Source organism: Cricetulus griseus, chromosome 5 (assembly GCF_003668045.3).
Source record: "Cricetulus griseus strain 17A/GY chromosome 5, alternate assembly CriGri-PICRH-1.0, whole genome shotgun sequence".
Lineage (NCBI taxonomy): Eukaryota > Metazoa > Chordata > Mammalia > Rodentia > Cricetidae > Cricetulus > Cricetulus griseus.
In genome coordinates this window covers 58,785,868-58,799,592 of record NC_048598.1, presented here as the reverse complement: position 1 = coordinate 58,799,592, position 13,725 = coordinate 58,785,868, and the positions used below count along the sequence as shown (strand labels likewise).

General features: G+C 39.2%; 1 protein-coding gene across 1 annotated transcript in view; it reads left to right on the top strand.

Annotated features, from left to right (window-relative positions):
- Thsd7b (thrombospondin type 1 domain containing 7B) overlaps positions 1-13,725 on the top strand; it is a 706,540-nt gene that overhangs the window by 674,586 nt on the left and 18,229 nt on the right. Inside the window, exon 20 of the mRNA XM_027417733.2 lies at positions 7,941-8,086. Within this exon, the coding sequence (XP_027273534.2) occupies positions 7,941-8,086 (146 nt within the window). The remainder of the gene's footprint in view (positions 1-7,940; positions 8,087-13,725) is intronic.

Below are 13,725 nucleotides of genomic sequence, written 5' to 3'. Positions count from 1 at the left end.
CACAAGCATCCATCAGCTTATCCATGTGAGTTGCTCATGCTTCTTCTAATGAACTGTTGGAGGTTATATATATATATATATATATATATAATATATATATATATATATATATATATATATATATATTATTCCCTGTGTTATTTTCTTAAATCCTATCCAAACTGTCTATAGTTATCCAAACGGTTAACTTGGCAACTCTGTGTTGGGCCTCAAAAGAATTCTTATTCGAAGCATGCTGCAGGAAAGGGCACAGTGGCCACTGAGATCTGGTTGCACAGTCAGAGTGATCAATTGCTGGGTTTTTTAGACAGTTTTTTAAGAAAGAAATCTTTATATTCATTTCATTTGTGTGTGAAGAATCTTAACAGGTATTTAGTCAACTTTGAGGTCTTTAGGATTTGCTTGAAATGCCTCACAAGCACCTTGTCAGTGTGGCCTTGTTATGCATTTTGTGGACTGCTTAGTTCAAAGGGAATGTGAGCGGGTCCAATATATACTTAAATCCATATGCAAGTACCAGGATTGATCTGTCTCTGTTTTCAGAACTAGTATGCCTTATTTATCTCTGGAGGTCTTGCCTTGTAATCTTTTTTTTTTCCTTCCTAGTAAATAACTATTGCTAATTTGATAATAAGTACAGTACAACTGTTGACTATAATGATGTCTTGGTGTTCCCAGAGGAAGGAAAGGAAACAGCTCAGAGAGATAAACTGCTAGCTAATAGCATACATCGTGATTTATGTCATTCTTAAACTGGTAACTTATTTTGCCGGAAGAACTGAACACAGAAAAATCAACCCCTCCCCTTCGTCTCATAGATGCCAGTCACAAGACATACTGTCCACACTCATCAGCAAACCCAGGTTCCCCAGGATGACTGGAGTCCTTTCTTGTGCTTATATTGAGAAACATATATGTCCAAGCAAGAAAAGGCAAGAGCATGCCCAAGGAAATGCCTCCTTCTCACATTGGAAGTCTGAGATACATATGGCAGCACTCTTTCCTGTCATTCCACCCCCTCAAAAAAACAAAAGAAACACAGGCCACAATATATGGAATGTTGCAGGTTATGAATTTCATAGCTGCGTACACTCCATAAGCAACAAGATACAGGAGGCATCAGGAAGCATGATTCATGAATTTATCACAGGCCTATTTTAAGGCTAGTTCTTAGAACAAAAATAAAACAGTATTCCTGAAAACATACATACAAGTAACATTGCACAGACTATGCAAACTGTATTTACAAATATATGTTTATCTATATACACAGATGTATGCAACGATTGAAGAAAAAAAGAACATTTGAACTTGGAAGAGAACTAGGAAGGGTATATGGAAAGTTTTGAAGAGAGGAAAGAGAAGGGAGAAATGTAATTACAGTATAATCTTAGAAGTCCACAATGTAAACACTTGAAAAAGTGTTTACGCCCCCATAAGATGTTCATATATGGCGTGAGATACATCTAGCTCTTTCTTATCATCTGAATGCTCCACACGCACCTCTTCACTAGGACTCTATATGCTACATAACATAGGATGCTCAGGAGCTTATAAAGCCATCCACCTTCCCACAGGCTTCTTCTGTCAGCACGCCATTCTACCATCAGTCAGGGAATGTGTTAGTTAATCACACTTGCAGGTGGAATGAGGACCCACAGCTAAGGAATTATAAAAAGGGATGGTCTTCATACTGAAGAGTCAAAGGAGGCCAAAGCATGGAAAGCAACGGAAAGATCAAAGACTGTCTGATTGTGCTACAAGTACCAGTCATGGAAAATGGATTTTCTTAGTGTAATCAGGAACTTATGTAAGAAACCTGCATGACTGATTTATTCTTTATCCTGATGGTGAGCACACACTCATAATTATTATCTGTATGGTACTCAACATTGGATAAACTCAGTTACAGACTTCTAAGTTCCAGAAAAAGAATCCCATTTAAACATTTTTAGTACTTATTAAAAATAATTTCATTTCCATTTAAAAGAGACTCACTTCTAAATGACATTTTCCCCAACCTGAATTATCCTCAGATAATAAGGCCCTTCTGTATTCTTCGTTTTATTTTACAGGACAGGAAATTTGTGTTCAGAGGACTCAAATTACTTTCATTCGGTCACATCATTTTCTAGCTGTTAATTTGAAAGAACTGTTTCCAACTATGGATGACTGGTGCCAAGTCCAAGTTTCCTCCACTGTTGTTCTTCAGCTAAAATCTTCTTCCTCCATCCTCATTGTGATTTTCAATTCCTGTAGTTTGACCATATCTTTCACCTTTTCCTTCTTCCAGCAAAATTCATAATTATAAACCAGGCTGTCCAAACTTCTGTTGCTGTGGCCTCTAATTGAATAAGCATTGCTAAGAGATACTGGCTAGGCTGAGGGTTCTGTCCAGTAAGAAATGATCCTGAGAATCCTGGATCACTGTTCTGGGAAGATCAAGCCCACATTATGGTACCATCTGCATTTATCCTGCTCCTTTATTAGTCTGAAAGTTCAGACTTGGCAAGTCTTTAATTATCAGAATACATTGGCTAATTGATATAACCAAAATATCCTTGACTTAAAAAGAAAATAAGGCATAGTGGAACCTGTAGACACTCCAAGTCCATTCACACTTTCATGTCTTCTATGGAAGTATTTATGTTGAACCTTAAACAACCCTGAATAACAAGGAGCTTTAAATAAAGGTTTATTGTATGCTTCTTGCTAGTGACAGACACATTTGAAGATCTTATCTTTGCATCTGGATAGCAAAAGATAGGATAAGCCCTATGGCTTTGCTCCCAATGACTGCCCTGAAGGTTTCATTGTTTAAACAATAACATCATGACTGTAATACTTTTACTAATTCTTTGACAACTTTATATAATGTGTCTTGTCACTCACCCCTTCATCCCCATAATGCCTCCCAACCTAACCCATCCTCACCCCCTCCCAACTTCATATCCTCTTTATTTTACTTTAAAACTCACAAGTACAATTTGAGCTACATGGTGGATGGTGGGGGCTATCACTGGAATATGGTTCCATAGCAGGGAACAGAACACACCCTTAAAGAAAAATAACTCACCCTCCCCTAGAAGCCATCCATAGCTCCTTACTTTGGGGGTTTTCAGGAGCCCCTTCCCCTCCCTGATAGATGTTGATTGGGTTGATCCTGTGCAAGCCACCTCTGCTGCTCTGAGTTCATGAACACAGAGGTCCTATCATGTCCAGAAGACACTATTTTGCTCTAATGTGTCAGGTGACATGGGCAATACAGCAGGTGATAGCTAGTGTTCAACAGGCTAACCTACCAGGTGAGTGATTCTCTCATGGAGACCCCCACCTGGAAAGGCCGTGGAGTTACTGGCCTTTCCAACTGTGGAAACCAGTTGCTCCTTTCTATAATTTCTTTCATGAGACACTTCTTTTCTTCCCTAAGAACTTTATTTCTTCACTAAGAATAAATAGCTTTGGGTGTTTTCTCACTGCCTATATGTTTATCTCATGAAAATATCCCATCTCCTGGGCACGTATATCTGTGGACGATCTAGAAGATGACTTTCCATTTAGCTATATAATTTTGACATATAGAATATATCCTGGGACATGCTTCATAACTGGATCTATTTGTTCCACAAGGATGTAGACTCAAAAGAGCCTACCTTGCTCTTTTGCTCAGATTAATTGCACACAATTAGCTCACATTCACCTCAGAGCAAGTTCAAACTAGACTAAAGGATTTTTGTACATAGAGCATAAATTTAAGACCTTATAGCTATGTACAAGGTCAGAACTGTGGATATCCAACCAAGGTTACTAAGAAAAGCATACCAATTCTTCACTTACCAGTCTACTAACAATGGATCTGTGTCTCAAAGTTGTCATTGGGCACTGTGCCCTCAGCAATGTCTGGTCGAGGTTTTGCTCCTATGGCCTTGGACCTTAGAGTTGCCATGGTATGCAGCTCAACTCTAATTGCTTGCTTTAGGAATGTGTTTTTGTACAGGTGTATAGTGGCTGAGTGGTATAAGGTGTTGGATTAAGGAATGTGCTCTTGACCAATGAGAAATAACTCTTGTAATTTGCTTATCACTTCAAGGCTCCTGAAAGAGGTCATATTGTGGAATATAAGAGAAAGAAGTTAGAAGAAGAAGCATGGAGAAATTACAAGTAGGACAGGATTGTTAGAGTAGAAACAGAACAATAAAGAGCACATGAAATAAAGAGCATGACCCTCAGATTGTGTGTGAAGTTACTACAGAAATCTTACTTCTCCTGCTCCCTTTGGAGCCCTGGGTAGGAGCTGAGAGCTGGTCTCATTATCCCTTACCCTAGTGCTCTTCAACCTGGGGCTGTTATGATCTTCTTAACCCTTTCCCTTACTATCCATGAACCTTACAGAAGAGTGTGACATAGATGTCTCATTTGTGGCTGAACAGTCCACCGATGTTTATTCAATGCATTTTGATCATTTGTGAGTTTCAGCATTAACCACTATCCATTTGACATCTTCATCAATGAGGTATGAGAGATACAGTGATCCAATGGGTAGAGAGATAAGAATTTACTATGTCCACTTAACAGAATAATCTGGGCCTGAGAGCTCCCCAACTATGGGTTCTTGGCAAGAATTACAGATGATGTGTATGTTTCCTCCTGTGGAGTGGGCTGGAAATCCAATCAGAAAGTGGTTTTGAACCCCTGTAACATTCATGCCATTATTACATCCTAGAGAATGTCTTGCCACACAGGTCATTATTGTAGTTTGAAGTATTTGCAGTTAAGTAAGACTGTTGATGACTTTTCTTTATACTCCCCCTGAAAAACTACATAGCAGCACCTCCAAGTACAACAAAAACTAACCAACAAGGAGGAAGCATCCTTATCAGTACCATTTTGATTTCTCCATGTCCATGTCTCCATGTCTCAACATGTATACTATCTCAGCAATAGAATCTTTCCATCAAGTTCTAGTAGAAAACTAAGAAAAGTCAGTATTATATAGAAGTTCTCTAAGACATTCTTAACCAATAACTCAAGGGAAGGAATCCCATATCTGGCATTGATCTTATTATTTGGTAACCTCGGGTTCTGGGAGGAGACTGTGTAAGTTAACTCCAACTAACGACTTTTATATGAATATAAATACAGTGTGTGTGTGTGTGTGTGTGTGTGTGTGTGTGTGTGTGTGTGTGTGTGTGTGTGTTATAGAGAAAGAGAATCTGATGAAGTAGGGAGTTTCCATATGGCTTTTTCAAGCATCCTTCATGTTAGTTATTCCCCTAACTCCTGCTCTACCCTACTACTCCATCTCTTTTCCCATCTAAAGCTCCCTCCCTATTATTCATCCTTTTCCATTCATATCATCTGTAACATCATATTTTTCTCCTCCACTTTCATCTACAACAGAAAATATCTGTCACTTTCATGGAAATAAATAAAATGATTCTAAAATACTGGCCATCAACACACCATCAAGTTAAGAAAAACTCAACGTTATTAGGTCATAAAAAGGTCTTTTATCATTACATTGTAAATATAATTACAAAACCAAAAAATAACATAGCTATGATATATTAGGTAATATGTACTTTGGCCAATAGAATAGACAGAAAATTTAAACTTGAGGAGTTGTTGATGGAAAACTCATAGAAAATCTTGAGTCAAATATGTCCATAGGCTATAAATGGCATTTTGTGAATGATGCCTGAACTATAATTTGATTTTATGGTTCTGGAAAATGTCCAAATGCATTTGCAGGAGCTCTGTGCTGATGATACACTATGATTCAGCAATCCCATGTTATAACAAACACAGTTTCCATTGTTAAAGTCCCTTCAATGTCTCCCAGGACTGTCCTCTGTAGTTAGCTCACCTAACATCTTGCTATTTAACCAACAGCATGTTTGAAGCATCCTAGTTTTGACTCACATTCTCTACATGACTAGTGTTTAACTTTACATTACCGGCCTAAGTGCTTTGAGATTTATTTTTCTTACCTGTAACATGAACAAATAGAGTTTTCTCTGAGATTGCTCTATTATATGAGTCAGTACATACAAGTTGTTTAGAATAGTGTCAAACACATGGTACCACTCCAATAAGTGCTTTGGTATTATTATATTATCATACATTTTAGATAACATAATGTAATGTAGATATCTTATAAAATATGAAATAAACACATAACCAGTTAGGGGATTTTCAGTGACAATGTCTTTTTGTGCGAACCCAAGGTCTCATACATGCTAGGAAGTTACTCCATTACTGACCTATACCTCCAGCTCCCGCAATTAGTGCTATTTTCAATTAGTACTTAATGCATAGAGAATACAATGTTAGCAACAGTATTACCCTCCAAAGAATTTAGATTCTCAGGAACTTCCTGGTTTACTTCAAGTTTCCTCAAAGAGAGATTTTCTTGATCACTAAAGTCGGTGATAACATTCTGAATGACAGCAAGAGATCTGACCTTATGGAAGTATGATGCCCTTAGGCTTTCATGTGGATGCTATGAAAGCATCATTCTATTTCCCTTTACATCGAGGATCATTCATATCTACTATAAGACCCCAGAATTTTCTCTAGATCTTCTATTCCTGACCACTGTTCTAGCAGGTGGCCACTATCAGGTCCTCAGATTAGCTTCATATCCTGCAGTTGGAGACTTCTCTCACCTCCCTGTGTACAGCACTCTCTTCATACCACAGTTTCTTAGAGCTCTTCTATTTCAAGGTCAGCTTTTCAAGAAAATTGTCTGTGATTCCTTCTAGCATGGAGTGTGGGGTGTGGGTATGCTTCCATGCATACTCCCATTAAACTCTTTCTTTAACATGCATCAAATACACTAACATGGTTCACTTTGGAACCAAGAAATTATATTATATTCATAAATAAGTTATGTAACACTAACTAAACTAAATGTGTCCCATACTCACCAGTAAGAAAAACCAGAAATGAAGGTGCCATGAAAAGAGAAGGGGATTCAACTGAGTAGTTTGGGTCCATTGAGCTTATGATGGAAGTGCTTCTGTGGTGTGAGGAGACACTACTGTTTACCCTGTCATGTATTAATCCGCCCTTTCATTTATCTGTGGCATGGAGTACCTCTTTTTAAGTATATGATTTTTAAGCATCATTGGTTCCTCCACATAAGCCTACTTGCAATTTTTTCCTTGTGCTCAGTGAAGGAAGAAATGGACCCACAATCTCTAGGAAAATTGGTCTTATTGAATTAACTGGGGAAAACTGTAAGAAGCTCAGGGTATGACCATCCTGTAAAATGTTTTGGAGTAACGGCTTGTGTGGCTTTTGTACTTCATTATTTCATACCCTAAATGGACAAAAATATGCAACTTTCTTTATTTGTGTTTAATATGTGTACCCCCTGTTGGAAGCAGGAGATATATGTCTGACAATTTTACCACTATAGCTAATGCTTATCAAAAAGCCTTGACCACAATAAAGCTTAATGAATAATATTTGTTAAAGGAAATTGTCATTATAGCATTTACAAAATCATCCAGTTTGACAGAGATACAAAGTTCATACCTGAAGACTGATGTAAGAGATAGGGATAAATTCAGATATTTTTATTTGTTTTCAAGACAAGGTTTCTCAGTTTAGCTTTGAAGCCTGTCCTGGGACTTGCTCTATAGACTAAGCTGGCCTCGAACTCACAGAGATCTGCCTGCTTCTGCCTCCCGACTGTAGGATTAAAGTCATGCTCCACTACCGCCTGGCAATTTCAGGTCTTTTGAAACATCAATATTGAGATAGTTTATGTCTCTTTCAGAATCTAAATTGAAATGGCAGAAAGCCGAGAGTGGGTGGGGCAGGACAGAGTTCAGTGTCATAGAATGAAGACCTACACATACAAGGCAACAATTCTTCCCTCCATTTCTGGGCCAGACTTTAACAAATAACTGACACCGCCCTTATTATTTTAGGTCGAATGAGCCGGACTCGATTTATCATTATGCCAACCCAAGGAGAAGGACGGCAATGCCCCACAGAGCTCACCCAGCAGAAACCCTGCCCAGTGATGCCCTGCTATAGCTGGGTCCTTGGCAACTGGTCTGCATGTAAATTGGAGGTAGGTCATGCAATGACAATTAGAGAATGCTTCTCAGTATGTACAAAACACTTGTCTCATCAAATACAGTGACTGAATACATTATACAGCACCAGGTTCTGGGCACATGTTATTTTTAACAAAATGGAGAACATGGGAAAATGCAAGCAAGTGTTTGTTTCACACAGAGTTGCACTGTTAAGAGAGTAAACAGCCGTTCATTAGTTACTGGTTATAACAAGCTGGGTCACGGAACTGCCGATCTCTTTGGCATCCTCAAGAATTCTATGCTTTTTGTTTCCTTTTCTCAGTGGGAATATCAAAGAATTGTTTAATTAAGCAAAACCCTGACTCTAGAAATGCACAGCTTGCTTTGGATTGTGTTTCTTAAAAGTTAACTTTGGCTTTGACAATGCCTTGCTTATAGGCAGAAGATGAAAAGTGGATGAAAGAAATATTCTAACATTATTACATGAGCCAAGGCTACTACCCTTTCCTTAATAATTACTTTTTTATTGGCCTGAAATACAAATGCCCAGTGACATTATTGTATGTCACAGACCCTGAGCTTGTGCTTGATCAGCAAAGATCTTCTACTGCTTGTTCTGAATTAAGAAAAGGTGCATTGATTTTCTTTATTTCTGTCTTTTAGTAGTTTATCCTTCAGTCCATATTCAGAAGCATATTTAATTAGACAGCAATGACTTTGATCACACATTAAGAAGTCTTCGGGGTATTCTTATAAAGATGTTTAGTGCCCCTGTCAGGATGACTGTGTTGAGCAATTTTGTAATACTGCAGAAATTAAATACCCGTGTATTTTTATAGGTCTCAGAGGAACAAAATTATGTGGCACATTTTTGCAGTATTCCTTTTGGTTGTTGTTTTGTGGAGATAAGGCAGTCATGCTGATTGATGAATTCAGAAATAACCTAACAGCTCTAAGTACCCGAACCTTGTCTACTGTCTAAAGATCTCTCTGAAGTCTTTGACAATGTGAGGTGCTACTGAAATGACTGAAATCAAGAAAAACGAACAAAATAGTTCCCCTTATAATTATGACAAGTTTGAAAGAATAAATAAGGAGCCTAAAGAGCCATTACATTTTGGGCAAGGAAGAGGATAGCTAACAAACACAGAGGTGAAGGGTGAGGAGGGAGAGACTGAGAGAGAAAGAGGATGGTTACACTCCAATTCTTACCCAGCATTCAGTCCTCCTCTGCCTGTTCACCTTCCCTTTGCCTTCTCAGTTGTCAGTAGCCTTTTTGTCTTTGACAGACAAGTCCAGCAACTTGTCTGCTGGATCACATTGGGCAAAAGCCCAATGGAATCTGTTGCTGTCATATTGAGCATCTGCCGGAACCATAGGGACAAAGATGGGCAGTGACCATGGCCTATGGTGGCACTAGGTGGGTGGAGGGTGGTGGCTTCCCTGATGAGGCACTATTTTAGAGGCCTCAGGAACCCAGGGGGACAAAAATTGTCTTTTACTCAGGAAACAACAAAACTGCTTCAAATTCATGTCCTCAGGAAGAGACTTGTTCTACTCGAATCTCTCAAAAATAGTCTGTAGTTCGCATTTGTGCTTGGGTACTTACCTACACAAGGGCAGTCAATGATCCTGCCCATGAATTTGAAGTGGATTTGAAGCTGGTTAAAGACACAGAAACCATAAACTCTTAGCTGCCATATTTCTCCACCTGGTGGATAAAGTCAGCCACTTGCTCAAAAGAAAAGACATAAATAAAGCAGAAGAACAAAAGAACGGGAACTGTGACAATACCTGGGCTAACTTTCCTGAGTTCCAAATGCATCTGATTTTCTTGAAGCCTGCTAATTCTTTGTGAAATAAGTACCCAGGATCTTTTCTTTTTTCTTAAATATATAGCTAAGTTTTGTGCATTGCTGGTCAAAATACCTGCAGGCCTTTCACACAAAGGAATACCAGCTCTCCCCAATGCTTCTCTGCTATTCCTGTCTGCTCAGGTTCTAACCCACCAGATGCCTGCTGATGATGGTGGCAACAGCATGTCAGTGGCTGCTTGACTTCAGCAAGTGTCAGGCAATAATGATGGAGGCTTGAAAATGGCACTGAGAGTTTGATAAGTCTGCCTCTAATTTTCATAAAAAGACATTAACAAAAAAAAAGATGGGTTCACCTTTAGAAACCCTGCTAGCCATACCCAAGTTCCTTAGCCACTCATGTCTATTCATGAAGAATTGAGATTCTGGAATCTAACATCTTAAATGTAACCCACAGTTATGGAAAGTTTTAGCAGTGCACTTCTTCCCCAGTTATCTAAACACTCTAAGCTTCATTTTCTTACCTAGCTTATGAGAGTAGCAATAGATTGACTCCTCGATGCCCTCCCTATCACTTTCAACTCCTTCATAAGTGCCAGTTCTTCATAGAAAATGCTATTGTATTTGCAAATAACCTACATTCTTCATTTGCCTCTATACCTTAGTATTTCTTCATTAATTATAGTGCTAATTATTTGGATGTAAGTGCTATGCAAACATTTGTCCTATTACCTGCCGTAAGGACTAATGACAAGGAGGAAAAGCTATGCATGTTTCCTCTGAAAATATGTTTTTTACAAAAATTTTAGTCTTCAATTTGTCAGATCTGAAATTGGAGAACATTGATTCTTGCACAGTACCTCACATACACTAAGAGCTCAATGAATTGTATTTGCTACCAAACAGGTGGCCGAAACTATGGTTATGTTTATTAGTGTCATCTGTCTGTTCACATATGGTAGAGGGGAAAATTCAGTGTAAATGAAACCCCACTAAAAATCAAGGCAGTGAGGGTAGATGAGAGACTGCTCTCTGCTTGCCACCTTGCTCTAAGAAGGTGGGTCTGCCTTCAGACTGTAGTGCATACATTCTGTATAAGGGCGTGCTTGATTCATGAATGGAGTTGTCAGTTTGATGCTGATTTCTCTTCATGTGGGCACTGTCCTCAAAAGTACAGCAGATTAAGGATGAATGTGGGCTGATCCCAGGATACACAGTAGGAGCCTATCACTGTTTGTCTTGGTTTTTAAGATGATCCCCCAGTGCAGGCTCATTTTCTGCTCTGCTACACAAGCTGCCTGATGGGATGTCAAAAGAAACTCATCGATTCATCCCATCGGTTGAAGGTATCTGGACTTTCAAAGTTCACATCTGCTACAGCATCTTTACGCTTGTCTCCAAATACACAAAGTCCTCATACTCATCAGCAAAAATGCACGGAGGAAAGTCAGCAAATCCATCATCCAGATACTAAGTTATGAAGGAGCACTCCCTACCAGAAAGAAATTTCAGTTCATTCTTGTTATTTTCCATTTTAGGCAGTGAATTTTTATTAGAACATTTGTTTTGAATGCTATCCTGTGGGTTGATTTTAAACTTCTCTCCCAAGATGCATTTAGGCCTAAAATTATGGTACTTTTCATAAATAAATAATAGTCATAGAGTGATCCAGCCTCTGCTGTGGTGTGCTTGGGTTCTTCATAACTCTTATGTTGAAGACTGGCCAGTAATATAAGAGAAGAATGGCACCAATAGGAGGGGGTTGGAAGGTTGTACCCTCGTGATGAAAGGCCCTAGGCACCTGCCCTTTTGCCCCTGAGGACAAGCAGAAGTCCTGTGTATAAGGAGCCACCTTCTGGCACTGTCGTGTTGAACATCTCAGAATCCCTTGAGGAGTGCATATCCATCACTTATAAATTACTCAGCATAAGGTATTTTATGATAGTAGCATGAATAACCTGACTCTCCTAAATCAACCAACTGTAATTATTTCTATTAAGGTTTTTTTCCTAAGAAAGTGTGTGGTGTTTCCAGTTTGTGTACTGCCTCAAATTCTTCATGCTTTAAACTTCTACAATTTGGATTTACCCAAACCAGACATTTCATTTTTGTTAGCTGAACTCTTCATTTTTTTTGTTTTCTTTGTGCATGACAGATACATTCCAAGGTCTCCAGAGGATTCATGAAATCAGATAATATTGAACCTAATATTTATCATAATTTTCTTATACAACAATACCTGTGATAAGTTTATTTCTAAGTTGGACACACTGAAATAATGCTAACCTAAAATGAATTAGAGCAAGTACTACAATATACACTCAAAAGATACCCGCATCATTTCCTTGTGCTTTAGATCTGTTGTTAAATAAATAAAGTTCACTTGAACTCAGGCACTGTTATATCACAATATTTGATTTGATGACCAGGATGGCTGCCATGTGACTGACAGATGGGCACCATGAAGGGTCTGAACCTGTTCATAAACAGGTGATTTACATTCTGCGTGGCATAGGATGGGATGGAAACATTCCCTCATGCTCTTGAGAATGGCATGCGGTTAAACACCTAAGTTGTTTTTTTTTCTGGAATTTCCTATTTGATAATTTTTATATCACAGTTAACTATGGCTCACTGAAACCTCACTACTGAATATCCTCAGTCTTGCCTTGTCTTGTGTAGAGAGCCCCCAAGCTGGTTGTCTGTGCCATCTTGCTTCTCTAACAGCAACCTGTGAGCTCCCACATGCCCAGAAGCCTGTGCCTTCATACTTGGCTAGTGCCAGCTGGCTTATGAGTGGCTAGAACACCTTCTCCACGCTCAGGATCACTATCTTGACTACTTTAATGTTTGTCTCTTTTTGCACTCCTGATTCTTCCCAAGAGCTGCAGCATCTCTGAGATCCAGACAGTTTAGTATCTATCCTCTGTAGACAGGATAGAAAGAGAAGAAACCTGTGTTTCTAGTGTAGAGAGTTGTCAGACTGTCATGAAGAGACAGTCTCAATCTCTCTGTGTGTCTATGTCTCACTGACTCTGTCTGTCTCTCTGTGTCTCTGTCTCTCCCTCCCCCTCCCTCCTCCTCTCTCTTCCCACAGAGAGGCACAGAGTAGCCACAATAGCAAAAGGAAATAGAAAACTAGCTCTCTACCAACTTTTGTACTTAGTTGACACAAACTCAACTTGGTTATATGGGAAAACAGATAACAGAATGAATGCTGATTAGTGAGAATAGAATTGAAATAGTTTCTGGCATTATAAATGCCTTTCCCACCCTGTCCTTTGTCCTTAGTGGGTAGTACTGAGACATGGAATGGAACATCTAGAAGACATTGTGAGCAACCAAGACATATTTGCAGTTGTTTGTGGCACTGAGTCCAGTGTGTAACGCCCCACCCTGGCTTTGCCTCCCTTCCTCTTTTGCTTCAGTTCTGTCTGATCCTCCCCATTGACATCCTGGCTCAGCACCTCCTCAACATCAAAGCTTTGCCTCCAGCTCTGCTTCCTAGGTATATGAGAGGAAATGTAGCTGTCAGCTGAAGTCATGCAAATTTCCAAAGGACTTCTTTTGGAAATACAGCAAACACCTAATGAAAGTCCTGGTGAAGATACCCATCTCATGAGGAGCTACCAAAACCTTAGAGTAGGAAAATTTCCATCAGAAGATGATTGAGCTCAATACCCCCCCCCAAACCTTTTAATTCTACATTCCTGTGTCTCTGAGGCACTGTATGAATTTCCCTGGCTGTCCAGCTTCCTGAGCGACACTAGCATCAAACATCCACAGTGTTACTCAGTACCATAGCCAAACTGGGAAAATCACTTCAAACAGCAACAGAGAAAAATCAGAGTTTTATT